General features: G+C 43.4%; 1 protein-coding gene across 1 annotated transcript; it reads right to left on the bottom strand.

The window, feature by feature from the left end:
- Positions 1 to 2,978: 2,978 nt before the first annotated feature.
- On the bottom strand, positions 2,979 to 26,699 carry KIAA1958 (KIAA1958 ortholog). Its single transcript, XM_074166678.1, is given in 3 exon segments — positions 2,979 to 4,024; positions 22,132 to 22,173; positions 25,541 to 26,699. Coding segments are annotated over 3 exon segments (2,247 nt in total).
- Between the last annotated feature and the right edge of the window lie 740 nt (positions 26,700 to 27,439).

Genomic DNA, 27,439 nt, shown 5'->3' with positions numbered 1-27,439 from the left:
AGGTCTCTGTTGGAGCTGAATTACAGCACTGATGCGAAGCAGCACTTCAAAGACCTGCTTGCAAGCACGGCACATCTGCAGCCAGTGATCTGCCTCCTCGGAGACAAGAATTGTGGAATTACCACACAAAATAGCCCACTCTGAAGCAACACGCCTAAGGCACACCTGCAGAAGATGTGAACCATTGCCAAACTCCGAGCCTGACAATAGTGTGAGAAGCCATTTGGTTATAAGGTCTGGTTTCCTGCCTTTTGGGGATTGAGGAGAGACACAAAACAGCTGTACCTTGGGGTGGCTTCTTTCCCCAACAAGCTCAAGGCAGCTCTTCCCTGCAAAGAGGGGAGGTTGGACAGGGTAGGAGAGGTGGGAAGTACAGTTCTTCTGCCCCACAAAGGCCAGCTGATACCCAGCCTCATGCTGCAGCACAGGAAAGGCAAGGTGGGGAAGCTGGTCAGATCCTGCAATAGTTGCCACTGGGAAGCACTGAGATGTGTGCCAACAGGGAGAAACAGAGATCAAAGAGTTTGAGGAGTTGGCTCCATGTAGAGCTCTCACGTGGCACCACTAGAGAGCTCCTTGGCATGGGACCCCCCCAGCACTCCAACGCATACTAAGAGCAGCTGCGTGAGTCCTCAGTGGGAAATAGCAAATAAATCCCACAGAGAGCAGCACCAGCCTTGCAGAACTATTTTTAACTTTATCACATTAAAAGCACTGCCATGAAAAAGCAAGGCTGTGCTAAGAGCAATCAGAGGACTGGCCTCATCTGGAAGCTGGGCAGCCGTCTTGCTGGCTGCACTTCAAGTCCTTTTGTGCTTCCCTCTCCTTCACCTACAAGTCAGATTTGCCATGGCGCTGAAAGTCAGGGACACAGCTTGCATTCACTTCAGTAGTGTCATGATTTGGTCTCAAGCCCCAAAACCAAGTCACAAAAGCAATATGAATGACCACCTGTGCCCACCGATCCCCTGCCTACCCTACAGCCCTGAGACAGCAGCCAGTAACTCAGAGGCTGTAGATTTGGTGGTTACGTTGCCAGGGCGCGCAAGACCCTGGGACAGGCAGCACACAGGAACCCCAGACTTCATACCAGCCTTGCTACGTGCGGAGCACAGAGATTGAAGCCAGGCCGTGTCACCTGCAGCAAGCTTCATGGGAGGACAGATGTTTATTATGGTGGAAAACTCTGCTCTGAGACCTTCCAGTGGCACATCTGCTACCTACCCCATCCCCAAAACAGACTTTCAATAAAGCTTAAGCAAGGTGCAGGCATTCTGCCACCTCCCTCGCACACAGGAACGTTTCATCCCAGGAACACAGAAAACAGGTTTTAAATGGCAGCAGGTGGGTTACTTTTACTTCTGTCTACTACCTTTTTTTCACCCTTTCTTTGGAATCAGCGATGATTAAAGTCACTGCACAGTTGCAGACCTAAAGAATATGAAGGATATGCAGGAATGTGAAGGAATAAAGACAAACAAGCATAAAGAAACACAACAACAACAAAAAATCCCCAAAACAAAAAAGCCCCTCAGTAACAGTTTGATCCCACACCCATGGGAAATCAGCTGAGGTTGACTCATTGACTTCAGTGGGCCTTAGATCACCCCAGTGGGCTTGTCTAAAGCCTCATCACGGCCCTAAGATATCCTAGTGGAACACAAGCTAAGCTGAATTACTTGGGAAGTACTGTACATCATTTTAAAGGTCAAGAATTACAATCATTCACTGAAATACTGAATTTTTTAGTGTTTTCCTTTAGTGTACTAGTGTACTTAGAGAGGAAGAAGAATTACGTTGCAAAGTCAAATGTTGGAACAGTAGCACTCACTATGTCAAGGCTTCAAGGACCAAATTCTGCCTTCAGATTCACATGCGCATTTTCCATTGTCTACAATGGAAATAGATTATGTGTAGCTGACTTAAATTTGTTTTCCAGCATTTAAAAATATCCAGCTTTTTCATTTTCTGTAGTAAATATTAAATTATCATTACACTCTCTATGCTAATTTTTTTGTGGATTTCAAATGACGCCTTAAGACATCTTTGATGCATTTTAAGACATCTCAAAGACATCTTTGATGCATTTTTTTTCTGTACAGTTTTGGATAAGATTGTGGAATTTCCTGCACTGTTGCATTCCCCAGAATACTGAAAGAGTGGCTCTAAGTCAGTAGATTTTGCATTAAGTATACACAGTGACAAAATACTAACAACCCGGGCTTAAACAGTTAAAATTATGTGTATGACAGTGGTTTTGCCATTATACTTTTGCATATTGTTGAAAACAATACTTTTTAGTCTAAAGACCAGCAACATTTTGATCACAGAAAATCATCAACAAAAACAAATGTTAAAAATAGCCTTTAGCTGACTTCAGGATTTTTCTCCCATCTGGCATAAATGAGCCTGAGGAAACAAAATGAAAAACAGACAAAAATTGTTGTAAATGGTTTCATGAACTTACATTGATGTATCTCTTATTTCTTTGTCTTGCTGATCAAGAATAAGCCAGCAGGTAAGAAGCAGCAGCCAGTGATAAGTTTGTCTCCTCCACTCTGGGAGGTCATGTTAAAACAAGAAGTTGAAAAAATGTTTCAAAATAGAAATGCTACGTAAGACTCCCTGGGGATTTACACTCACTGATGTGTGCATGTTAAAAACGGTATTTCCAGTCTATCTGGTGTTGCCTGAGAACCATTTTTGTCCTTTTAAAATCTGCATTTATATTATAACCCATTAGTACCTTTAATTTTTGTATCAACACTATAAATACTATGTTAGTAATACTAAACTATTTCTATTGACTTATTTGTAAAAAGAAAAATATATTATATATTTATATATTTTTATAAAGTGAATTAACACTGGAGAGAGGGCTATGGGGGAATAGTGTACAATCACAGTTGATGTGTATTATTGGGCACAAATTCAATGTTTGAAACAAAAAAAAAAAGTTTCCAGGTGATACCCCTCTTTCAAGCTGTGTCAGAGGAAGAGTCATAGGATGCCGACACTATGAAGTTGCCAGTATTGGAGTGGCTTGCCATGGACTGGGCAGCCTGCTGGCTCAAGTTATTGCAGATCAGCACCAGCTGGTTGCTCTGCGCTTCCGAGAGGGTGCTACAGCTCTGGTAGACGCTGAAGTTGGTCTTCCGGCCGGGGATGTTGCCTTTCTCGCACATCGTCTTTACCATCTTGGCAAGCTTGTTTTTCCCCAGGGCTTGGCAATTGTACCAGTGAAGCGCGGCCAAGTTGACAACAGGTTTGATGGACAGGTAAAAAGGCGCATCCTCGTAGCGCATGGCCGGAGGCCGCCTCTGGGCATACTCCTTGTAGTCCTGCACAGGGCAGGTCTGTGGGGAGTGCTGGGTGGCATACACCCGGGAGTCCGTCCCACCTCTCTTGCTCTTGGCGTTGACATCTCCGTTGTCCGGCCCCATCCACTCCAGGTACTCCAACCCAGTCTCCGTCACCCGCAGCCGGATGTCTCCCCACTTGAGGGTGGACCCATGGAAACCTGTGCAGTGTCCAAACGCCTTCGTGTTGTTTAGCCAGACAAGGTTCAACAGCCCTTCGGGATTGTACCTGCTTAACAAGCCTCTTTTGCGCAGGATAAGCTCATCAGCGAAAGTGAGCTTCATGGATTTGTGTGGCTTGTTTCCTTTTCCTTTACACCTCAGCTCTATCTGCTTTTGCTTTAGAGCTTCCTGGGACCTCTTGAACTCCTTATCCCTCGTAATACTGTATCCATACCTGTGCTCTTTGAGATACCGCTCCAGCCCACACTGATAGTTGGCCAGACTGTTTGGCTCATATTCAGACCCATCCTTTTGTCTGGCGTCCACAAAGAAGGAAGCAAGGTAGGCATCAAGCTCTTTGCAGGGGATGACGTAGATCTCCCGAGTTTCAGAGGGGTACTTGGAAATGAGGAACTCTCGGAAATTGCGGAGAGCCGTCTGTGTGCTGCGAATGGTCTTCTCGTTCTGCTCCCTGCTGAGCTCTGCCGCTCTCTCATCCTGGTCTGGAAGAGGGAGAAGGGAAAAGACAAAAGAAAGCAGAAGCAGTGAGTTTGTGTGATGCACTTTTCCCCAAAACATATTTCCTTAAAAAGGAAAAAAAAAAAAGGGGGAAAAAAATCAAAATCAATTTCACAAAGAGCACTGGGAAACATCATTACATACCTGTCACATGACTGAAAAGCCAACTTCAGTTTCACAAATGATGTACTAAAGTACGGTACAAAACCAAAGTGAGCTCCTCATGACACTGGGGCACAGTTTTGTGCATGGAGATTTGTGGAAAACAGTGGGATTAGAGGCAATCTGCTTTTTAGAACAAATGGAAGGTAGAAGGATTTTCTGTGGATCCCAATGCTGTGTGCAGGGCCCAATCCAAGCAATAAGCCCATTCTGAATTGCTTCATTTGTGAAACCAGAGGTTGTACTGGTTCCAATTATTTTCTACAAAAAATAACTAAAGCATCATATTTATGACGGTAAAAATTATCTTTAATAAGACACATTTTTGAAGAGCTAAATAAATATAGACAGAAATGTACAGTACAAAATAATGCAGTATACCCTAACAAAGGACTTGGCAGGTAAAACTACTACAGAGCAATGTGTAATTTACAAATGTACAAGAATAAAAAAAAATAGTTAATATGTTCACATCAGAAAAACATGGAAGAAAAACATGATTATACAGTCTCTCTACATAATTAAGCTGTACCTTGACAATGGAAGTACAATTGTGAACATTTCATTTCATTTTGCAGAAAATCAAATTCTGGAAACAACTATATGTTGCTCTATAAGGCTATACTCAAAGGTCATTACAATCAGTGAGGACAACTGCTACGATAGCTGTTACTGACAACTGATTTTCAGGCTGATCATAAGATAAGCATAGAAAGGAAAATCTTTTTACATGTAAGGGAAGTGTGTTTTTAAGGACTGCTTTCTTGGCGTCTGCGAACTACCCGTCTGTACAAGGATGCATCTGACAAGCACATAGGTGGAACTCTCATTAGGAATGAGACAAACCTTGATGGTTGTAGAAAATGAACAGTAAATGCAAAGAAGGAAAAATTCAATCATTTGACTATTCTCTGTAATTGTGAATGGAACACTTTTTTTTTCTCTCTTCCATTTAATAAATAGAAAAGAGGGGAAAAGCAAGTTCTTTTTTGTTCTGTCTCATTGAAAAACCCATACAATTTTGTGTACTTTCAGCAATGCCACAGTAACACTTGCCAGGTGTCTCCCACCCAACATACACACCACAATGTGGTCTGAGACCAGGTGAAGTTCCCACTGTCTCTCTGTCATTCAGGCCAAGATCATGTCAGGCCACGTAGGAAACCCATGCTTTGCAGCAGTGCTCAGACATTTGCTCCTAGTGCCCACTCTCCCCTCAAGCCTGCTAACAGGGGAGGCAGCAGGAAGGTGGCCCTATCTCCTTGCCCACCTTCAACGTTTCATGCAGTGCAGAAACACTGGCGCACAGCTGGGCATCTTCTCCTTCCACCCATCTACAGAGTGACTCTGAAGAGAGTTCATTCCATCACCTCTATACCACAGCTGCAGACAGAGGCATGGGGAGTGATTTGCCCCAGCACTTGCTGGCAGGCCAGAAACAGGGCTGAGTTTATATCCCCTTGGACCAGGTCCTGCGTCTTCACTGCCAGGCATCCACTCAGTGAAACCTATTGAGAGATTCTCAAACCCTCTGCAAAGCACAGAGAAGCAGGGGTCTGCAGCTGAGCCTTTGGAGGCTTCTGCAGCCATGAAAAATGTCACAGAACACTGAGGACTGTTCAAACTGTGCTCAAGGGGAAAAAGAAAAAGTCACCAGCCTGTTTCAGAAACTGGTTTTAATATTGATGTCAGAATCAAAGAGCTCCTAGCAGCCTGCAGTGAAGTCTCATGCGTTAGGCAACGTATAGAACAGATCCTTTTATTATGGCTAGGTGCGGGCTGGAAATAAAGAGACAACCTTGTTTGAAGCTCCGAAACAAACATTTACTCGGGTACCTCGTTCACTGCACCCACCACCACTTATTATAGCACTGTGTAAGTAATCAGTGCTTTGACTGACAGCCCACATTTTAAGTACTGTTTCAATATAAACAGCACATATAATGGCTCCGTTTTATACATGTCATCAATCACTACTTCTTAGAGGATAGCCTGTCACAACACAGCAGTGACACCCAGTCAGTCACTTATGTTATGGCATCTTTCCTTAATCTGCAAAGGAAATTGCCATATCTGCAGCTAACGGTTATAAAACCCATGCTGAATTAAAGATCCCCTGAAGTTGCGTGAGTGAAACAGTATTCCAGAAACACTGCATTCCTGCAGTGCTGTGGTGTGTTAGTCCACATGGCAGGTGGAAAACGTTAAAGATAACGGGTCAACTTCTCAACCAGCCACATCAGGAGAGCTATGTCAGTTTTGACTGTGAATCCAGCCTGCAGTGCTAGTTGATTATTCTCTTCCTAAGAGACCGCTCAAATACCAAGGATATCTCATAGCATGGCACGAATGCAGGGAGGGAGTGAGACCCGACGGACAGTCTGGGACAACAAAATCATCAGATGTCAGCTAAGCCACTGTCATCATCTCTATATGCTCTTCATCCACAGCAAAAGCAGACGATGCAGCTGAGCTTAACTTAACTAAGACAGCTCTTTATAAACCAGGATAGCTGAGGAAAGAGACATAATTCTTCAAATCATTAAAGTCTTACTTCATTTAACCAAGGAGATTTCAGAGTGCTGAAAAAAACCGTATCATCCATCTCCAACTACCATGGAGACATAAATTGTATCCAGTCATGCTTTTAGTATGGCCAAATTTTGTGTTTTCTGATACTTTCATAATTGCATTCTCTATTTTTGTGGTGGTTGACCCTGGTCAGCATCTAGGCACCTCACAGACACTTGCTCACTCCCCACCCCAGAGGGACAAGGAAGAGAATAGGAAAAGCAAAAGTGAAAACACCCTTGAGTGAAGACAAAGACAGTTTAATAACTGAAAGAAAAAGGAAAAAGAGAAACAGCCGACAAATGATGCAAAGGCAATCACCCACCACCTCCCACAAGTACATCAACGTTCAGACACTCTCTCAACAATGCCCACCTCTCCCCAAAAAACCCTCCCTTCAGTTTTTATTACTGAGCATGATAATATGATAATAGAATCATAGGATGGTTTGGGTTGAGATTGTTGTAGGGCAGGGAATATCCCCTTGGTTAGCCTGGGTAGGCTGTTCCTGTTGACTGCCCTCCCAGTTTCCTTGCCTACCCTACACCAAGCTGCTGAGGGAACAGCATGGGAAAAACAGAAAGCCTTGATGCTGTGCAAGCTGGCTCATCTGCAGCCAGAACACTGGTATGTCACTAACATTGTTTTAGTCACAAATCTGAAACACAGCAGGGTATCAGTGGCTATGAAGAAAGTTAACTTCTTTCGAGCCAGACACAGCACAATTTACGCCATTTGGATCACAGAATCATAGAATGGTTTGGGTTGGAAAAGACCTTAAAGATTATAGAGTTCCAACCCCCTGCCATGGGCAGGGACACCTCCCACTAGAGCAGGTTGCTCAAAGCCCCATCCAGCCTGGTCTCAAACACTTCCAGGGATGGGGCACCCACAGCTTCCCTGGGAAACCTCTTTCACTGTCTCACCACCCTCACAGCAAAGAATTTCCTCCTAATACCTAATCTAAATCTCCCCTATTTCAGTTTAAAATCATTACCCCTCATCCTATCGCTACACTCCCTGATCAAGAGTCTCTCTGCATCTTTCCTGTAGGCCCCTTTTAGGTACTGGAGTTGCTATAACGTCTCGCTGGAGCCTTCTCTTCTCCAGGCTGAAAAACTCCAACTCTCTCAGCCTGACTTTATAGGAGAGGTGCTCCAGCCCTCTGATCATCTTCATGGCCCTCCTCCTGGACTCAGTCCGACAGATCCATGTCTTTCTTATGCTGGGGACTGCAGAGTTGGACACGGTACTCCAGGTGGGGTCTCACCAGGGCAGAGCAGAGGGGCAGAATCACCTCCCTCGACCTGCTGGCCATGCTTCTTTTGATGCAGCCCAGGATGTGGTTTGCCTTCTGGGCTGCAAGAGCACATTGCCAGCTCATGTTGAGTTTCTCATCTGTGAGCACCCCAAGTCTTTCTCCTCAGGGCTGCTCTCAATACGTTCTCTGCCCAGCCTGTATTTGTGCTTGGGATTGCCCCAACCCACATGAAGGACATTGTACTTGGCCCAATTGAACTTCATGGGGTTGGCACAGACCCACCTCTCAAGCTTGTCCGCAAGCTTGATGGTATCCCTAATCATCCCTAAGATCTATCACTCATGAAACAGTGTCCAAGACCAGGTGCACCTTGCATCCTCTCCATACATCCTTTGACAGGGCAAGGATACTACAAAACTTATTTTTTGGGTGCAGTCTGCAAATTGGCCCTTGTAAAATGCTTACAACATACCCATCTACTCTACACATCTCTACTCTGCCTGCAGGAAATAAGCAGAAACAGAATCAAAGACTTCACCACAGTCTGGATGTTTGGCATTGATTGCTTCTGCTCTGGCCACAGGGCCTTGCGACCTTGTCAGAGATCAGCCTAGTGTAATGTCATTTTGTTCCTTACAAATCCACCCAGACTGACAGATAAAGAACAGCTACATAGAAGTAATTCAATCATTAAGAACTTCAAGACTAAAAGGCATCTCAACTGCCGTAACAGTGAATTTTTGAAAATGTGTATGTTATGGTAAGGATCTGACAAGGTGGGAGAACTGCTGAAGTACAAGATTTAATCTCTCGGTCTGGGTATTGAAAGTGAATGTTCTTGTTCTGAGACAGGAGTGTTTCCAGTGTAACAGTTCCCAGATGTTTGCTTGGTCACACTCACTGCTGCATCTTGCTGAGTAGAGACCAAAAAGCTCTTTTGGCCAGGGCTTACTTTTTTTTTATTTTTTTAAATTTTCTGTGGGCTGCTGGAAACTACTGAAAACACGGGTGGGGATCTACATTAGTTCCTTGACAACTACAAACATAAACCTGTTTGCTCTTGGGCCTCCACTGCTCACAGTATCATCAACCCTTCAGTGTGCATGGGTTCCAGAGCTGGGTAAAAGCACAGGAAAAAAAATCACAAAGCGCTCCTCAATACAAGAGATCACTTCTCAATCAGGAAGCCCTGAGCTGTAAATTGCTGGAGGATAGGAGAGAGAAGAGGTGTCATCTATGCTTGCACCTTTCTTACAGTCTTCTGTAGGTGTCTGTTGTTAGGCTCTAGGAAGACAGATACTCTCATGTTATGGTCTAATTTGTCTCAGCTAGGAAAACTGTCTGAACCAACCAATCAAAAACTATTGTCATCATTGATCTACCAAGCTAAGCTATCCTTAATGCCTTCTCCTTTTCATAACATAACCTTTGGAGTTGGTAGTGCTGTTGCCCCTGTTTTACAGACTAGAAGCAGAAACACAAAAAATAAATTGTTTTGGAGATGCATTTCCCGAGGTCCTGCCCCCTCAGCTGCCTCACTGCTCAAACGACGTGGTTGGATCTCTCATGCTTCCTATCTGATCCCACACTGGAACTTCATTTTCAAGAAAACCAGAACATGGCAGAAAAAGCCAGTAAAACTGTGGGATTTGGGGCAAACTCCCAACACAGAGTTTGAAAAAATGCTTAGTAGTTTAGATGTCCCAGGTTAAATGTAGCCAAAGAGATAAAGTGACTTGGCAGAGATTAAACAGACAACCTAGTGGGAGACGAGTGTCCCTGGCTAGCCCGCAACCATGAGATGATCCCTCCCACAAAGTAACAGCTGTCTTCTGATCTTTTCATAATCTGATCTTAATGCAGCCAAGACTTAATGTTATCAGCGGAGTTATCAAACTCAGGGTTGTTTTTATTTTAGCTCGCATACATACACACTCTCAGACTCCCTGAAAAGGACATAACCCCTGTAACTATGTGTGGCAGGGGGAAAGGCACTTGCTTTCACAACAGACAGATGCAGGTTGTTAATGTTCAGAGACGTTTTGTAACATTAGTGGGAGTCATGAACCTGAGCTATTATTGCAAACAGTCTTAAACTCTGCTTAAGGCAGGCAGTGAGATCTCAGAAGTATATTAAAAGTAAGGTGGGGTTTCTTGGTGGCAATCACACCACCAGCCAAAGCCTTCTCCGCCCAATTTGTGTTCTAAGGAAATGCTTCTGCAGCAGACCTGCTTCCACCAGAATACTTTCATTCAGGTGAAAAAGCCTAGATAACTGTGCACAAGGCACCACGTATCTCCACACCAGAGCTAAGAGCTCTCTCTCTGCTTCCAAGCACTTCGCACGTTGGCTCTTGCCCCTGCTCTGCAATTATTGAAAAGCAGTGATATCTAACCTATGGGCCATGGCCATACGCAACCCACTAAAACAGTTAACGTAAACCACAGCTTGCTCCTACCTTTCTTTTCTCCTCTCCCCTCCTGTTTCAAGAAGGTATCTGTGGGCAAATGACATTCTCAAGTCAACAACCATGGTGGGCAGAGGGAGGTATGGTCAAGTCATGGGGGGAAAAGATTGGGGGTCCCCCTGGCAAATGTGCCCTTCTGGGCAGTGCTACAGCTCTCCTGTCAGGGGTGGCTGAATGCCATCATCCTACCACGGCATCCCCAAATATCAATCCTCTTTCTGCATGCAAAACTTAAAAAGCTGTCAGCTAATTCTTACTGCATCACAGGAATAACCAAGTGAAAGCCATTCTCCCTTCTCACCACCGAAGGGCAAGGGTGATGATAAGAGCAGGAGGTCTCCCTGGCAGAAGTGCCTCTCGGCATTCGCAGAAACACCCTGAAATTAAGAGACAGTGAGTGCTAAACACTTGAGAATGATATTTTTGGCACTTTTACTGTCTGATACAGACTAACTTGCTTGGGGCGACTCCTACACACATGCAGTAGTCAAAGGCTTAAGTCAAAAATATATATGTTTTAATGTAATTATTTCATATCTAACAATAACCATTTCTTTAGGAAGTCCTAAGGCCAAATAAAGTGCGCTTCCTGTGCCTTAATGATCATACTTATTTAAGCTTAGGCTTGTAAGTCAGAGTCAAAAGAGGGGTGGAAAACCCTAGGACTGCCTGGAGACTTTCATCAGGTTTTGACATCTAACAGCTTCTGAGCTCTGCAGGATCAAATGATTAACTTGTTAGCTGCAGATTACTGAAGCAGAACAAAGTGCTCCTGCATTTTTTCTTGACTTTCTGCCCTACCCATCTGATGTTGCTACTAAATTCTGTTTAACAATTAAAGTTCTCCACTACACTAATTCAAACTCTATGTAGTCTAACATTTTCAGAAAAGGCTTTCATTAGCATGTAAAATCTGTAGATTTTACGATAGAAATGCATTAATTAAAATCCATTTATGAAAGATATGTTTTCTGGCCAAAAAAAAATATGTTTCTATTCAGTTAACCTCCTCCCAGCAAAATTATCAGTGAAATATTTTATGATTCTAAAATTAAAAAGCTTTAGATCCGTCAAAGAAAAAAGGACAGCAATCCCAAGCAAATTAGCATGGGAATATTTATACATTGGTATCTCCATTAAGTAAGAGTCACTAAAATAAACTTTAGTCAGCTGTACATTTTTTGCAAGGTACAGAATGGTCTGACAAATGGATGCTGGCTCAGACACTAGAGCTGGTTTTCAGTTTGCATTCACTTTCATTACTTTCTCACCCCAACAGCCTGAAAAGGTGCAATTTGGCTGCTGGCAACGTCAACAATAAAATTCACATCGGTATTAATGGGACTACTGCATGATCCTCAGATGACAGAAAATTTGTATCTATGGCAAAGGATTAAGAATTTATGTCCTTCTATGACTGACTGGATCAACACTTTATGCAGCGGATACTAGCAATCACTAATGAACAGCGCAAAGCAGCAGTACTGTAAGGACTTTGATTCGTACAAGGCTCCCTTTCTACCTGGCTATATGTGACATCTGAGCTATTTCAACACAAAAGTTCTAAAAATGCATTGTCTAAATCAAAAATGTTTTAATTTCTTCCAGTATGACCTCCACTTCATCTAGTTGGTTTTGGTTTTGGCAGGGCTAGTGGAAAAGAGAAGAGTTGCCAGTTTTACCTCACATTTCACTTCTTCCACTGAACACTTACAGTGTTATTTTTGGAGTATGAGACTTCCTACCTCCTTGGGAAGCTGTTCTATGATGCACTGGTGTGAATTGCTGCAATGCAAAATGGGATGCATTTCCTCCATATCCCAACAGCGGGGCTACTTGGTTCACATTTACCTAGATCCCACCTCCATTTGGCAGGAACAAATATTCCAACTCCAGCTCTCCCAGGCTTGACCAACCCTAGAGCACTCCACGGCAGGATGCTGCTGCTGCTCCCTGGGGCACAGCGCAGAGAACAGCAGAAACGGAAGATATTTTGCAAGAGCACTGGAGAAACCCGTGTATCTAGTACTTAGGTGACGTCCAGGGAAAATGCACTCAGCTCACAGCTGGACTGGATCTGCCATTTTTGCTGCCCTGCTCCAAGTCAATCACCTGGATTATAAGCCTGGAACCAACTCAAAAGTCTATCTTGCCCTGCCTCATCCCTCTCTTATTTCTGTATTAGCTGTTACCTTTACAGGAGATTTATTAAAACAAATTCTTTGGACCCTTGTATAATTGGCTGAGGTTCAGGGACCCAACTTTTCATACAGGTGAGGGATATAAAAGCCATGTTTGTAGTGTTCTATACTGCAAACCTAAAAACATTAGAAAACTTTTGAAAAAATGTGAAAGCCCTTTTCCCTTCAAAATAACTATCTAAACTTGCTTCAGTTTTGTTCACTTGTAGCGCATAATTGCTCCTCTTTCAGAGCTCAGGTTAAAAAAATCAGGTCGAATGGTGAAACTGGAGTGCTGCTGGAGTTGACAAGTAGCAAAACACTACCCAGAATGTGAAGCAAATGTCAGCTTTATGTTGAGCATACATCTTTGTATTCAGCCATAATTCTAGTAATTTCCAACCAATTTACAGCTACCTCCACTTAGAAAACTCAAAGTACTGATTTCAGTTTAAGGCTAAAGACAAGACACATTTTTTGCCAATGTTTTTCTTCAGGATAAATATTTAACTCTAGAAAATAGAATTCTTTTTTACCCAGGACTTTTTAGCAACACAATGAAATGTTGCCCTTTCAAAGCATGTTATTTACTTCATGATCTGTGGCAGAGGGAATTAAAGGACTATGTCAGTCTAACCTACACTGAGAACTGCAAGTTGGATGATGCACGGCAGAAGTGATGCACTCATTTTCCAAGAGGACTTGGCTGGCGTGGCAGCAGTCCAGAAACTGTTGCACATACGTCCTCAGCAGAGTATCTGTTTGCCTCCCAAATAAGCTTCCACTTCAACAAAGCGTATTTTAAGTGCATTCTGGATTGGCTTCCCTATATTTAAGTATATATGCTTCTGTAGAATTAATGATTAGAAGGTGGAAGAGAGGCACAATTGAATAATATACATATAAGATTACTCAATTCGAAAGTTGGTAAGAGAAAAAACAAGTAGAAAAAAATCAAAATGAGGAGAGAAAAAACTGTAAAGATCTGAGAAACACATTCTTTGTTAAATTAAGCTTATCATTTAAAACTTAATGAAGCATTAGGGGAAAAAATACAAATTCTCATGGCAAAACCACATTTACTAAATAAAAAAAGCCAAGAAGCCACATTTTCTGTAAGGTTTCCACCTTTACGTGCTCATACAGAGAATGCCAGATTCACATGTGTAAACAGGTCAACAAGAAGACGGGAGAGCGGCTTTTTACAAGGGCATGTAGTGACACAACGAGGGGCAATGTCTTCAAACTGGAAGAGAGTAGATTTAGATTAGACATTAGGAAGACATTTTTCCAGTGGTGAGGTACTAGAACAGGTTGCCCAGAGAAGCTGTGGATGTCCCATCCCTGGAGGTGTTCAAGGCCAGGCTGGATGGGGCTTTGAGCAACCTGGTCTGGTGGGAGGTGTTCCGGCCCATGACAGGGGGTTGAAACTCCATGATCTTTAAGGTCCCCTCCAACCTAATCCATTCTATAGTTCTACGATTTTGCAAGCACCGATTTCTCAGCCAGCAATTTAACTAGTGGGCTGGTTTGCATAAAATCACATGTACAAATTTATATGGCATTTTGGAAGATTTGGCGCTGTGAAATTTTGTGCCTCTCTGCAGTTGCAAGGCCTATGGAAGAAGAATGAGAAATGGGACACAAACGCGTATCCCCTTACCATTTAGTAGTCTCTTTACATGCCACCCCATATGACCAGAGGCTTAGTGTGTTCTCAGCTACAGCCTACCACCAGTTTAAATGTCATTGCATTTAAAAACTAACTTTCACAAGCATAGTTGAGAAGGCAATGCAAGAGGTCTTGAAGGGATGAGCCAGGGCTATGAAGCTGGCCTGCTTTCGATTCACTCCAGTCAGCAACTGAGAAGCAGAGTTGGGAAATATGGGAGTGAAATAAAGACGAAGGCGAGAGAAGAGAGAATTAGAACAAAGAGATGTGGAAAAAAGAACAACACTGAAGAGAGAAATTAAAAACAGATGAGGATCCTCATCATCTGAAATCTAGTTTATATAACTGTTTCAGAATGAGGCAGTCTAACTGGGGCAACAAGCAGTGAAACAAAGAAAAGGAGTATGTAATAAATATTTTATTACATTAATCATAATAAGCTGCACTTTAAGTCTTGGCCAAAGCATATTCTTAAATCAAGCTGAGAATCTGAGCCGTTTCAGACTTAAGAGCATGAGGCCCACATGACTGTAATTAACATAATAAATCATGCTGTGGAGCTCTCTACACAGGCTGACAGCGCTCAGTTGATATATTGCTTATTAGAGACTGCAGACATTTCTCCCTCTATTTTATTAAAGTGCCATTGGTAGTGAATCAAAAGGTACCCTTTTCTGTTCTGGCTGAACTATCTACTGCAGGTGTAATAGGTAACATGTGTTGGGAACTTGTGCCATTGACTTCTGATAACACAGATCGCAGCACGTGCATCCCAAAAAACTGCATTTCAATACCTTTTCTCCCACCCTCGTCTTTAATTTAGCAAAGTAATCGAATTGCGTTCTTACTGAGCTTGCAGCTTTATTTCTGAAATTCTCTGTTAGTGACTTTGCCCAATCAGACCAACTTGCTTTCACCTTTCCTCACTGTGTATTCTCCAGTGTGAGCGAAGCACGCTATGAAGGGCACGCAGTCCATGAAGAGCTCGCAATTTACAACCTTGCCTAACTAGTTTCAATGAGCACTTTTAACACACATATTTCTATTGTCTTCACTGGGTCAGAGAGCAGAATTTAAGGACCAGCTCTTTACACAATTCTCTAGAGAGGATGAAGTGCAACACTTAAAGTGAAACAGCTCCTAAGGTGGGTTTTTTAGCCTGCTTTTCTGTTTTGAGGCTGTGCTGGGAGTCCTCTCCTCCTTGTGCTCCAGAAAAAACGATGACTTTGAACTTAACTTTAACCTTTGCAAACACAACTCTTACCATATTAGGGGTGGGAGTTCAAAGATGTAAAGGTCCTACAAGATTGGGAGAGACTCAGCAACTGGGCAGGGGGCAGAGAGATGAATACACCCCAGTGTGGGGAAAGGCCACCGACCTCTGGCGTTAGATACTCTGCTAAGGCAGCTGCTCATATACCCTGACTGACCAAAGCACACACACGTTGTTGCAGACCAGCCACGGCACGTCCGGGCATTTGCCAGGACAAGGAGTCCCAAGAGGCACAGGAGCAGCTGGAAATTCTGCACAGAGAGGAGACGAAGAGATAAGGAACACGCAAGCATCAGGAACCATGCACAACTTGTTTACTTCTGTCCTTGGATACAAGTTTAAACTTACTTCATCATAGCTTAATTGAATAGATACTTAATCACATTTTGCAGCTCTACTTGAGTAAAGTCTCTTCAAATAAATTGAGGAGTTTCAAATATTTTCTGTGTACACACACAGAGAGCATACGCACACATACACACCTCTTTGCTGCTCAGAATATTGTTATTATTTCTTTTCTGGAATTATGTTGTCAAAATTTTCCTGTCAGGATTGTATTGTTATTTCCATAAAAATAATTTGTTCTTTTATACAGGATAGGAACAACCAGTTCCCCTGCTGCTAAGTGAGTTCATACCAAAACTGGCACCAATTAATTCATGTAAGAGCTGACATGGGGTACAGTTTAATGGATATAATTACGCATGTATGTTATACATATGTATATGGACTATTATTTTATTATGCGCTAGCACAATAAACAGTCTGATGGATCTAATAACTGTAAAAGTGAATGGTAAATGGGACAAGTTATTTGTCAAACTACGTTTTCTGAGTGCTATCTGTAATCGGGGAGAGGAAACAGAAGCAAAAATAGAAGCAAAAAGACTCACTTTATAGAGAGAGAGAGAAAAAAAGTAAATCTGTGAGCAAAAAGCAAAGGATACATCAGCATACAGGCATGAGTGCTACGCTGTAATGCCTGTTTTCCTGTGTGTTAATTTGTTTTCTTGGCTGTATCGTCAGTAAGAGGGAGCAAGTCTCAAACAACTGGCAGCACTCCATTTCCCAAGAGTCAATGACAGAAAAAAATCCCTGTAACCTGGCACATCCACATGACTGAAGGATAGAGCACAGCACAACCAGAAGAGTGCTCCAAGTTGTGGGCAAAATTAAATTATTGCCATACAAAAACATCCATGCTTCTGTGACTCATTCATACTGCTATCCTTGACCAGCCACAGTGGTAAAGCAGAGATTAGGCAAGAGAGAGGCGAGTGTAAACAGAAAATTGAAACAAGCTATTCAAAGATCAGACATGAATGTCCTTATCTTTCACAGGCTTAATCTTTGGGTACAGGTATGTCCTGTTTGAAATAATTCAGTAATACTGCATATTCAGCTCTTTCACTGGGATAATGTGACCCGGGCCAGAATAGCTCAGAATCATTTTTTTCCTTCTCTGAACAAAACAGAAGGCCAGCTTTTTTCTTTCTCCCCCCCCCCCCCCCCCCCCAAGGACAAATCAGCAAACTATTAAGTATTATTAATCCATAGTCATATGGTTTCAAGTGATGTTTTCATCATGAAGACACAATTAATGAAAAACAACAACTGACCACAGTGTTGCCACCAGTCTAAAGATATCCTGAGTTTAACCAAGAGGAACACATACAGTATTTCTCTGTGTACGTGTGTGCACTTACTGTTTAATTAAAGTTAATGGGAGTGACAAGTATATGTTAGAAGAAAGATGCAGCCAATGTACTTAATGCTCAATGTATAATTAAGCACAAAACATAAAACATGAAGCATCAGACTCTGCAAGGTCCTCAGCAGCACTTTTTACAAGACATGCATGCGGGAAGGCCTGTTCCTGGCTCCCACCAGGGGCAGGATTTGGTGGCAGCCAGGACCTGGGAACTGCTGCCTCTAACACAATATTCCTGTGACCAGCAGCATCCTGCCATTTTTGCAGAGCAGCATTGCTTGGCTCCAGACAAATGCAGACTCATTTCCCTTCCCCAATGGGAAAGGGAAATACAGCTCTGCCCATCCATCCCACAGAGGTCACTAGCCACATTCAAATTGTGAAGAACAACCAGTGTCAAATACAGCTTTTATGTGACCAGTCTGCGGAGCGCTCAGAAAGAAAGATTCATCAGGGAAAGTAGGCATTTCAGATTCTCACTCTCTCTTGAGGCTCTGATTTAATAGCCTGGTTCAACATTTCCTGCAAACAGCATGGTCATAGGCTTCATTTAAGGATACCTTATCAAAGAAAGATGGATTTCAGCATGTTTCAGTGCTTCCAGGATGCAGATGTTTCAGTAAGCACTGCTCTGTGCTCTGCCAGCCATGATAAAATATCTACTGCCATGCTTCTGTTCTCTTTTCTGGAAAAACTCAAACAAGAATTTCTGTATTCAAAATTCTTATCTTGCTTAGATAGACAGAAAATACACTCAGGTTCTAGGTTCACTGTAAGCACAGAAAAAAGATGACACGGCAGAACAAAACTCATTAAGAAGGAAATAATTTAGGTATGAGGAAAATAGGAGAAATGAGAAGTCACTGTGTGCTGGCTTCACAGAACAGCTTATGTAAAAATGGTGTGCTCCCATCACAGAGACAGGTGAAAATGGTTCCTCCCAAGAAGCAGCTGCTGTCAACAGCTTAGACCTTGAATACATATGTAAAGTGGTTCTTTGGTAGATATATTTACCGAAGTACCAGCCTCATACGAAGTGGAAGAACACTCTCAGAAAGTATCCTGACCTAAAACACCAAGTTCTGTATTCCCTTTCCATTCCAGGACCCCATCCAAAGTGCAAAAGGAAAGTGCACATCTGAGGCCTCTCCAGGGTCAGTGTATCCCCTGGTTGCATCTCCTCTGCAGATCCCAATCTGATCCTGCCTTGCCTCTCTTTTCTTACTTACAAATCATAAGATGAAAATAGGTCCAAAATTAAACAGAGCAATTGCAAAGACCACACAAAGAAAACAGATCTCTGATGAAAACCACAATGTTAAATAATTTTCTATTTCCTAAAAATAAAGTGATGTCCAGTACAGACTTGTCCAGTTTCCTTTGCTGTTTCCATATACTTTCAGCACAGCTGGAACCAGCAGAGGCCTTATTTTCTTCCTTTATATACCAGTATCACAGAACACAGCACTTTGCACAGAAGAGTAGTCTGTTTAAGACACTTTTAGTGAAAGGGAGAGCATAGCACCTAGATCATGTTGCAAAAATGTTTTCTACTCCTCACTTGTGCTTCATATTTTTTGCTTTTTTGCCTTTCATGTTGGGGTAATGGGGGAGAGGGTACATTTCTAAGCCTGAAATGAGCAGTGATGCTCCAGAACACAACTATACATTGAAGTGGGCAGTTTCTCTTCTGATATGACACACCATCTTACTTAATGCCATTTGTGCTATGGTACTTTGAACTAAAAATAAATATTTAAATGAAGTGTCAATAATTCTTAGTGGTGCAATTCCTCTGTTCAGAACCCCAGAGAATATTCCTGACTGTTTGGCAGCCAAACTTGGCATGCTTTACAGACTTAATCCTTAAGAACTGCTTGGGCCTGGCTGCAATAAAACTTTCTGAGGGTATGGATTCAGCTCCCTCCTAGCTACAAGCAAGCAGCTTCCACAGGCTGCACAGAAACTACCATTTCTCCCCTGTTATAGAGGATCAATAGGCCTTTGGAGCTTTTATTGCATGAATACAACTCAAAGCTCATCCCTAAATATCTTCCACACCAACCAACTTTCAGAATGAATACTTATGAACAATTTCCTCCAAAATGTATATGTATGTATCCAGTAACACTGCTGCCAGAGGATGGCTTTGTGTGATGCAGGTAGTTCCTCTTAGAGGAGGTCCATCACGAACAGGGGAAACAAGCCCTGACATCAAGAAAAGCAGCAGCCTCATCTCTTGTATGCATAGCTGCTTTGATAAATACTTAATATTTAGGACAGGAAGAAGACAGTCCTCTACATGACAAGTCCACTGCTGGTCTTCAAGGTTGCAAAGCTGCTGGCATAAGCCTCCTGTATCTGGAAGGAATTTCCACCAGAAAAATACATGTGGAATCCTGAAATGGTGATAGATACATTTCTTAACTACAGTGAAAATCTAAAGATGTTGTAATACTTGACGAGTCTTCATTTCAGTGTTCTACCTGCAAAAATTAATAACTTGATAAATGCTTCTTGTAGGAACAGCTTCATAAAACATACTCTTGTATTAGAATTATTAGGACTATGGTTTATTTATTTATTTATTTATTTAATTGTCCTGCTGTGTACCCAGATGATAAAAGCAAATAGGTAACTACTTTGCCAAGGCTGAATTTGTCCTTTTTATGATACTGTTCTGCTTTTAAACAGAACTCCCTTACAATATTGTAAAGATAAGTAATATCAGCCTCATTAGCAGAAAATCTAGAAAAAAGCCCCCAAAACATCAGTTTATAATTTAACAGCGTTTGGACACAGATAATTAAGGGCGAGAGTGGGCTGGCAAATCCATACTGCAAGATCAGAAGGCAGTGGCAGTGCAGAATGCTTCCTTTTCTTATGATTAAAACTATAATGATCTAATTTTACTCTTCTAAATAGCCAGGACCTTGCAACTTAAAAAAAAAAAAAAAAAGTACTATGCTTTTTGTAATTATGTATCTCAGCACTTATTATTTTTAGTTCAGCTATTAAAGCAAGAATAGATATCAATTACGGGACCTAAAGAGTCACCAGTGGACTCTGACCTCTTTAATCCAACAAAAGAGGAAGAGTTCTATCACCCCTACATATGTTTAATAGTTCGCTTGACCACATGCAGCAGCCAATGTCCCTGGAGGCAGGCTTCAGCAGTCACTTTAGCCAAAAGTTATCACTTTGTATGTAAATTACAAATACAGAGACCAATCAGCAATTATTTGAGTGTTCTTGGAAGAGCTTAAGTAAAGTTTTCGTAACTTTCTTTTGACATGACTATTTGCCTTCTATTACATTAATTCTTGGCACAGTTTCACTGGACTTGGAAGAATTACAGCGGGGATTAATTTGGCCTTTCTGTATGTATGACTGATGCTTTATATACCCCTAAAAAAAGTCATTATTTTTTCTTGTTTGCACTTCTTTGGAATGTGCTAGCTGACACTTTTTTTTTCCTTGCAGTGTAAACAGTGATTTAGGAGTTTAGGCTAAACCTCTTCAAGGCTGGCAAACCATGAGGTGTGGGGGACTTCTTTCTCCTCTAAATCTTCGAACATTTTGATGCTCATCTAACAGCTCCTAATCCATAAGTCTTCACGACTCACATGAGCATGTCAGCTCCCACTTTATTTAAACCCACAAAATTGCACAAAGAGAGAGGGGGAAAGGGAAAGGTCCTGCTTCTTTTGATTGCAGTAAAATACTTAAAAATATTCCCCCTAAAAGCTCTACGTCACACATCAAACATCACACAACCCCCAGATGCACTGCATTTTATAATGGTCATATTCAGATGGAGACATTATATGAACACCTGTAACTGACAGACGTGTCCACACAGGGAGCAGGGCGAGAGTCAACCCACATTAGGTGCTGATCGTGGAGGGCTGCAATCCCTGCTCGCACCTTCCCATGGTGAGCGCACAGGACCAGAACTAGATCTTTGCCCACGTCACCGGGTTAAGCTGGTCACCAGGCACCGAGCTGGTATCCTGACATATCAGCTACAGAAAAGAAAAGAATGGGGAGGAGCTCTGAGTGGAGACATCAGAGTCAGCAAGGCTAAGTACTGCCCAGGGCACTGCCACCACAGCACACATTCAACTGCTGATACTGTTCCATAACCACAGCAGAGGGACAGTGTGCGGCATGCTGACGAAGAAAGCAACGGTGCTTGTGGACAACCTGTTTCCCTTCCAAACTCTGCAAAAAACCTGTACGTGTAAAACATCACCCAACAGCCCGGCAAGCTCAGTGATGGATTTTCATGATGGCACTGTGATGGTACCCACAGAATATGATGTGCCACATCTCTGACAGAAGCAACAACCCTAGTTGCTTCATTTACAGGATTTTTTATTTTACATCTCTACTCACTACTCTTTACATTCTGCACATTCTGTACATATGGATTTGACATCTTTTTAGTATATCCTCATGGAACTCTTTGCTCCTGTATTTATAGTGTTGGACCAGAGATCTCTTGCTGCAATCTTGTTAATTCAAAGCAGATCTTCACCCTCAGTCTTCAGGTGAAAAGTGAGGATTCTTCATAAATACTTCAGCAGTTCTGCTTACAAAGTAAGTCCTACCTCTCTGAGGATCAAAATTGCCTTCCTACACAACAAATCCTATCCTCTTCTGAGCCACAGTCTTCCTCCATATCCTGCAGTAACACCAATATTTTCCACTAATCATTTCAGACATCCAAATGTCACTAATTTCTCTAGGCTACATGTACCGCAACCTAAAGCATCATATTTTTTACTCACCTTCCATCTTCACTGATGTGACCTATGTTGCCCTTGCTGGTTCTTGGACATAAAAACCAGACCAATTACTAGCAAAAGGAAAAGATAAAAGAGGCTGTTTGGGAAGTAGCAATTGGAGAAATTCCCTGCTCTCCACCATTGCAAAAATCTCTCTTCTATCAAATGTAGGTCCTCTCATTTTTTCCACAAGAAAAAAAGGACTAAATAATACCTGCATACATCCTTGAAGGCTTTGCTAATAAAGTGGTAAAGAGCAATCTGAAAATTCACAGATGAATGTCCACTAATTAGGGCCGAAGTTTAATAAAAATAATTCAGTATATTCCACAATGCTTAGATGGAGACCTGAATGCAACAGAAATCAGTGCCTAACCTCCCTTAATCTTCATTGGGATGCCACTTCACTTTCAAGACACACAAATACTTTTGTAAAGTCTGTGCTTACACATTCGGTTGCCATGGTTTAATTAAAGAGAGTAAAAGAGAAAAAAAAAAAAAGGAATGTTTGAAAGAGAAGTTAGTCCAAAAGTATAATGTGTCTTAAACTGGCCTAAGCTAACAAGTATCATCAAGATTTTTGGTTTCATGGAGAATCTCACTCCAATTTTCATGACCTATGAAATTAACATGTATGGAAACTATCAACTGTGTCTGATACTAATGTAAAGATACGTGACTTAAGCTAAAACAGAAAGTAATACTTTTTGCTGGGTGGATCACACCCTTTAATCATAACTTATCATTTGAGGCCTTAGTCCTGCAAAGACCTCATAAACATATGATCAGTTCTAATGGGACGAAGAGCAAGGCTTCACATATTATTTTAAAATTAAGCAACACTCTGTAGGGGACAAAGCAGAATTTAAATTCCCTGCTCACTTTCAACCAGACCTTTGTTTGTTTGTCAAGCATCCACCGAGTCTACAAACTAACAAAAGCTCTAGGCTCCTTGTTACAAAGGAGCATTTTGGGTTTTTTTTAACGTAAGAATTATACTCATCCTTGTTTCTGTCTGTTTGGGACAGAAGCATTTTTACATAGGATAGATTAATGTCCTCTTGTAGTTCAATATTGCTCAAATTTTATACATCATGCACTACTTCCAGTACATCACTCTTTGTTAACAGACAACCTAACGAAATCACTATACATGAGCAATCACCCTAATCTAGTCTTTAATCAGACCTCCACATTTTATCTGCAAGAATCTGCTGTGCAGAACTACGCATCTGTAATAAATTCACTTGCCAACACTGCCCGCTTTTCTGCAAATTGGATTTATTAATGCCAGCACTTCTTTCCCAAAGGAGCAGGTTCTATGGAAATCAGAGACTTTACTGATGTATCTAGTTTTAGTCGTATGTCAATCATTTCACCCTAATTAACATGCAGCTACCTCTGAGTACAGTAACAGCATATACAACAACACTATACCAGGCTGAGGAGAGGAACTCAGTAACACTTTTTGAGAACAACACAAGAAATTTAAGTACTGAGAACATAAATGACTGAACTGGAATTTGGACATCACACGGACATAAGGTTGCTGTCTATGTAAGAAGCACTAGGAGGTTTTGAGGGTTGATTTACGTGGTGGGGGAAAATCCACATGCAATCCCACTTTGTCCTCACAGTGAGACACTTGACATGAACCAACCCTGCTCTGTAAACCATATAAATGTGAAAATGTGGTGCTGCATCCATTCTTGTAAGGTTTAACCCTAAGCAGTTAACAACTGCTGACCTTGTTTGGGTTTTGAGGACCTGGCAAAAGCAGTTTGAAAGGGTTTGGTTTTTTTAATTAATCTTTTGAAGGTAAACCACTCTCTCAGATAACATACACTTACATGGACAAATTCTATATTCCATTGTCCCAGCTTGCAAGTTTGAGACTGAACAAGTTGCAGGGGCAGGTTGGTAGAAACCAGTATACACAGCAGTGATATGCTGTAAACTAAGGAATGCAGAATAAGTAGGTTTACCGTGAAACTTGGACTGACATCAGGGATTCCATATCTCTCATATTTAGATGATCAGAGTAAGTCCTAAACCAGATGGAGTTCTGTCACAGAATTTCCATGAGGGATGTTACGTGACAGTACTACTGCAAAGTAACATCTCAAAGACTCAGGTGTGCAAAAATAGGTCCCAAAGAGTAATGTGCTTTGCTGTAACTAAGATAATTATAATCCTTTCTAATTTCTAATGTTTAGTGGGGTTTTACTTAGCAAAACTGGGTGTTAACTTTGCCCATGGTTTTATCTGGCAACAAAATCTGTAGGCTCTTGCCAATTAATAGGTTTACTAGCACTCAATCAGTTTCAGGGTGTCCAGGCTGAAGTATCACCCAGACTATAAAAGTCACTGTTTTTAGCACTGTCCCCAGCTGCTACAGGGACTGCATATAGGCAATTTTTTTTCCTGCTCCTCTGTTTGGCTCTGTCTGACCAGACATTCCTAAGCGGAACCAGCAAGGGAGCAGACAGAGAACTTGCTCCTGCCCTCACCTCCTCCCAGGATGGCACCTTGCACCAGCTGGAAGAGGAAAGCCAGCATGGTGTGCACTCAGGTCCTGAGGGAGCTGGCGAGTCTGCTCAAGAAACAGCCTTCCTGCCCCTCCAGAAGACCTATGTCCAACACTGAGTTACAATCATTATTACAATCATTAGTTATTATACACCGAGTTACAATCATTCAGCAGAAGTACACTGTTTTAACATGCTCTTTATCTGATAATGTTGATTTGTTTGTGCCAACTCTTGGTGCTTTGGCAGCAACAGAGGATGAACACAATGAAGGACATGGTATATGAGAACTTCTATGGAGGAGAGGGAAAAACTCATTTTTTTCTCTTGGATTCAAGTTCAAGTGTTATCAATTTCATGGTTAAGGTTGTGGTTGTCCTTCTCGCCTCTGCAGGCTGCTCTGATTGTGCCCTCCTTTGCCTCTCCAAGTCAAACACCACTCTTCTGACAGGGTGAAGGCAACACTGGACCCTCAACTCTAGGCTCCACTGGCTGAGACCACTTCTGTCTGGTTCATTGAAAGAGTGCACAGCTGGGCTTCATGTCCTCCCCACCTCGTGCACACAGTGAGGTGTCTGCACGCCCTCTCCCATGACACAACTGCACCCAAAATGGATCTATAAACCTGTCCTAAAAAAGCCCTTTCGCTATGACAGTGGTACACTTTATCATGGAGGGGGTCCCGGCCTTTGCTCAGTTAAGGTCTTCCAAATCCTCTTCCAAGCATGGTGAGGGTTTCTCTATCGATCAAATTACGAGCCCGTGGGATTGGGGAACCCTCACACAAAGCAGCACCCCATCCCTGGCCATTCCCTCACCATGCTGTCCCCGGGGGGCCACCCCCAAAACACCGCCACCCCATGAACTCTCACCCAGCATCCTACCTGGCATCGACTGTGCTGCCGCCTCGGGTGTGGCAGTGGGGATGGCGTGGGGCTGCTGCTGGCTGGAGCTGACCTCGGGCTCGGCACTCACTGAGGGCGAGCTGGCCACCTCACCCCCTGGGACCAGCTGTGGGGCAGGGGGGAGGTTCTCCTCAGCAGCCGGTGGCTCCTCCTGACCGGGCAGCTGCAGGGCTGAGAGGGGGATGCTGATGGGTTTCCCAGCAGTGGCAGTGGTGGCGTTGGAGCTGGTGGCTGGCACTTGGAGGGCGGTCACAGGGCCACCGCCTGCCCCTCGTGCCGGGGAGGCCAGGGGGCCACGGGGAGGCCTCTGTGGGGCCAGCCGGGGTGGGCCGGGAGGGGAGGCGGAGAGTCGCTGGGGATCAGGGTCGGGGCCTGCAGCCGGCTGGGGCAGGGCCCTGGCGGGGCCCAGACAGGAGGGCCCGGCTTGGGCCTGCGGCTTGGGCTTGGACATCTGTGTCAGGGCCAGGGCCGGCCCGTCAGCACCAGCCGTCAGCTCAGCGTTGGCCACAATGTAGTAGTCCTCGGGGAGCTCCTGCTTGATCTTCTTGAGGAGCACCTCGCCGCCGCCCTCATCGGCGGGCTGGGCCTGGGCAGCGGTGGGCAGGCCGGTGGCTGGCCGCTTGCGGGGGACGGCGGGGGCCCGGTGGGAGTGAGGCTCGAAGTCGCTGTCCTCATCAGTGACAGAGGACTCGCAGACCATGTCGAAGAGGGTGGCCTCATCCTCGTACTCCTCCACGGGCTCGCCCAGCTCCGATGGCTCGCTGCAGTAGGAGAAGTCGCAGGAGTCACGGGTGCGAGTACAGTCCAGCTTGGCCTTCCCCGGCCGGCCTGGGTAGCGCTCCAGGGGGCTGGCCTGCGCTTCTGAGGGCACCCCCAGCATGCTGGGGCTGTCCGAGTTGAAGCTGCGGCTGTCCTGGAAGCAGACACGCTCCTGGGAGCCGGCTCGGCAAGTGGCAGCAAGGGGCCAGTGATAGGCATGGCCGGCGCTACAGCCCCACATGGCTGTCAGGTTGCCATGGGCACCCTCAGAAAGCAGGTGCTTGAGGTTGGGGATGAGGCTGCAGATGGTCCCATGGCTGTGGGCCCAGCTCACCAGCTTGGAGAGGTTTTCAGAGGAGGTGTGAAGGCAGTCCTCCATGGTACAGGATCAATGGGGCCTCGGCCACTGGAAAGTCAGCTGAAGACACAGTTCAGATCACAGGGTCCTGGCGCTCATGGTCCCCTGTTGCCAAGCTCATGCTTGCTGCTCGCCTGCAAACAGAGAGCAAAAACCCAGCTCTTCAGCACTCCCAAAGCAAGACCATGTTTGCACAGGCAAGTGAAACATTCGTAAGCTCAGCTAAACCCATTTCACTCTCTTCACATGCACCCCAAAGCACGTTTCTCAAAACAATGCCTGCTTTTAAGCAGCCTTATTCCTCATTCTGCCTGCAAAAAACCTGCCTTTCAGCCCAAGGGAAGGAGTATCGCTGCAATACACTCCTAAAATAAGATAAAACAGCTTTTCAAACGAGCCAGTTCAGTATTAGTGGCAACATGATTTGAGGCTTAAATCTCTGACAAAATTAAAACACAGCCAAAAAGACGGGGATTGTGTCTTCATACTGGGGAAATGAAAATTAAATAAAATCTTGAAACATATAATTCATCTTGAACATCAGGGCAGCAACCATGAACCAACTCAGACACTCCCTCTGCACCTGATGAAACTTTATGACATTTTATGTCATTTATGCACATTTCTCAAATGTATCAAATACCTCCTTTTCAACTGATTTTGAGCCATCAAAATTAAGGCCAGAAACTTTAGTTTTCAATACAAGAAAAAAACCAAGCAAGTTCACCCTTCACTGTGTTATACTGGCAGTCATCGATTGT

This window comes from Numenius arquata, chromosome Z (genome assembly GCF_964106895.1).
Source record: "Numenius arquata chromosome Z, bNumArq3.hap1.1, whole genome shotgun sequence".
In the NCBI taxonomy this organism is placed as follows: Eukaryota; Metazoa; Chordata; class Aves; order Charadriiformes; family Scolopacidae; genus Numenius; species Numenius arquata.
The sequence above is the reverse complement of the archived record's forward strand: the minus strand, read 5'-3'. Positions and strand labels throughout refer to the sequence as shown.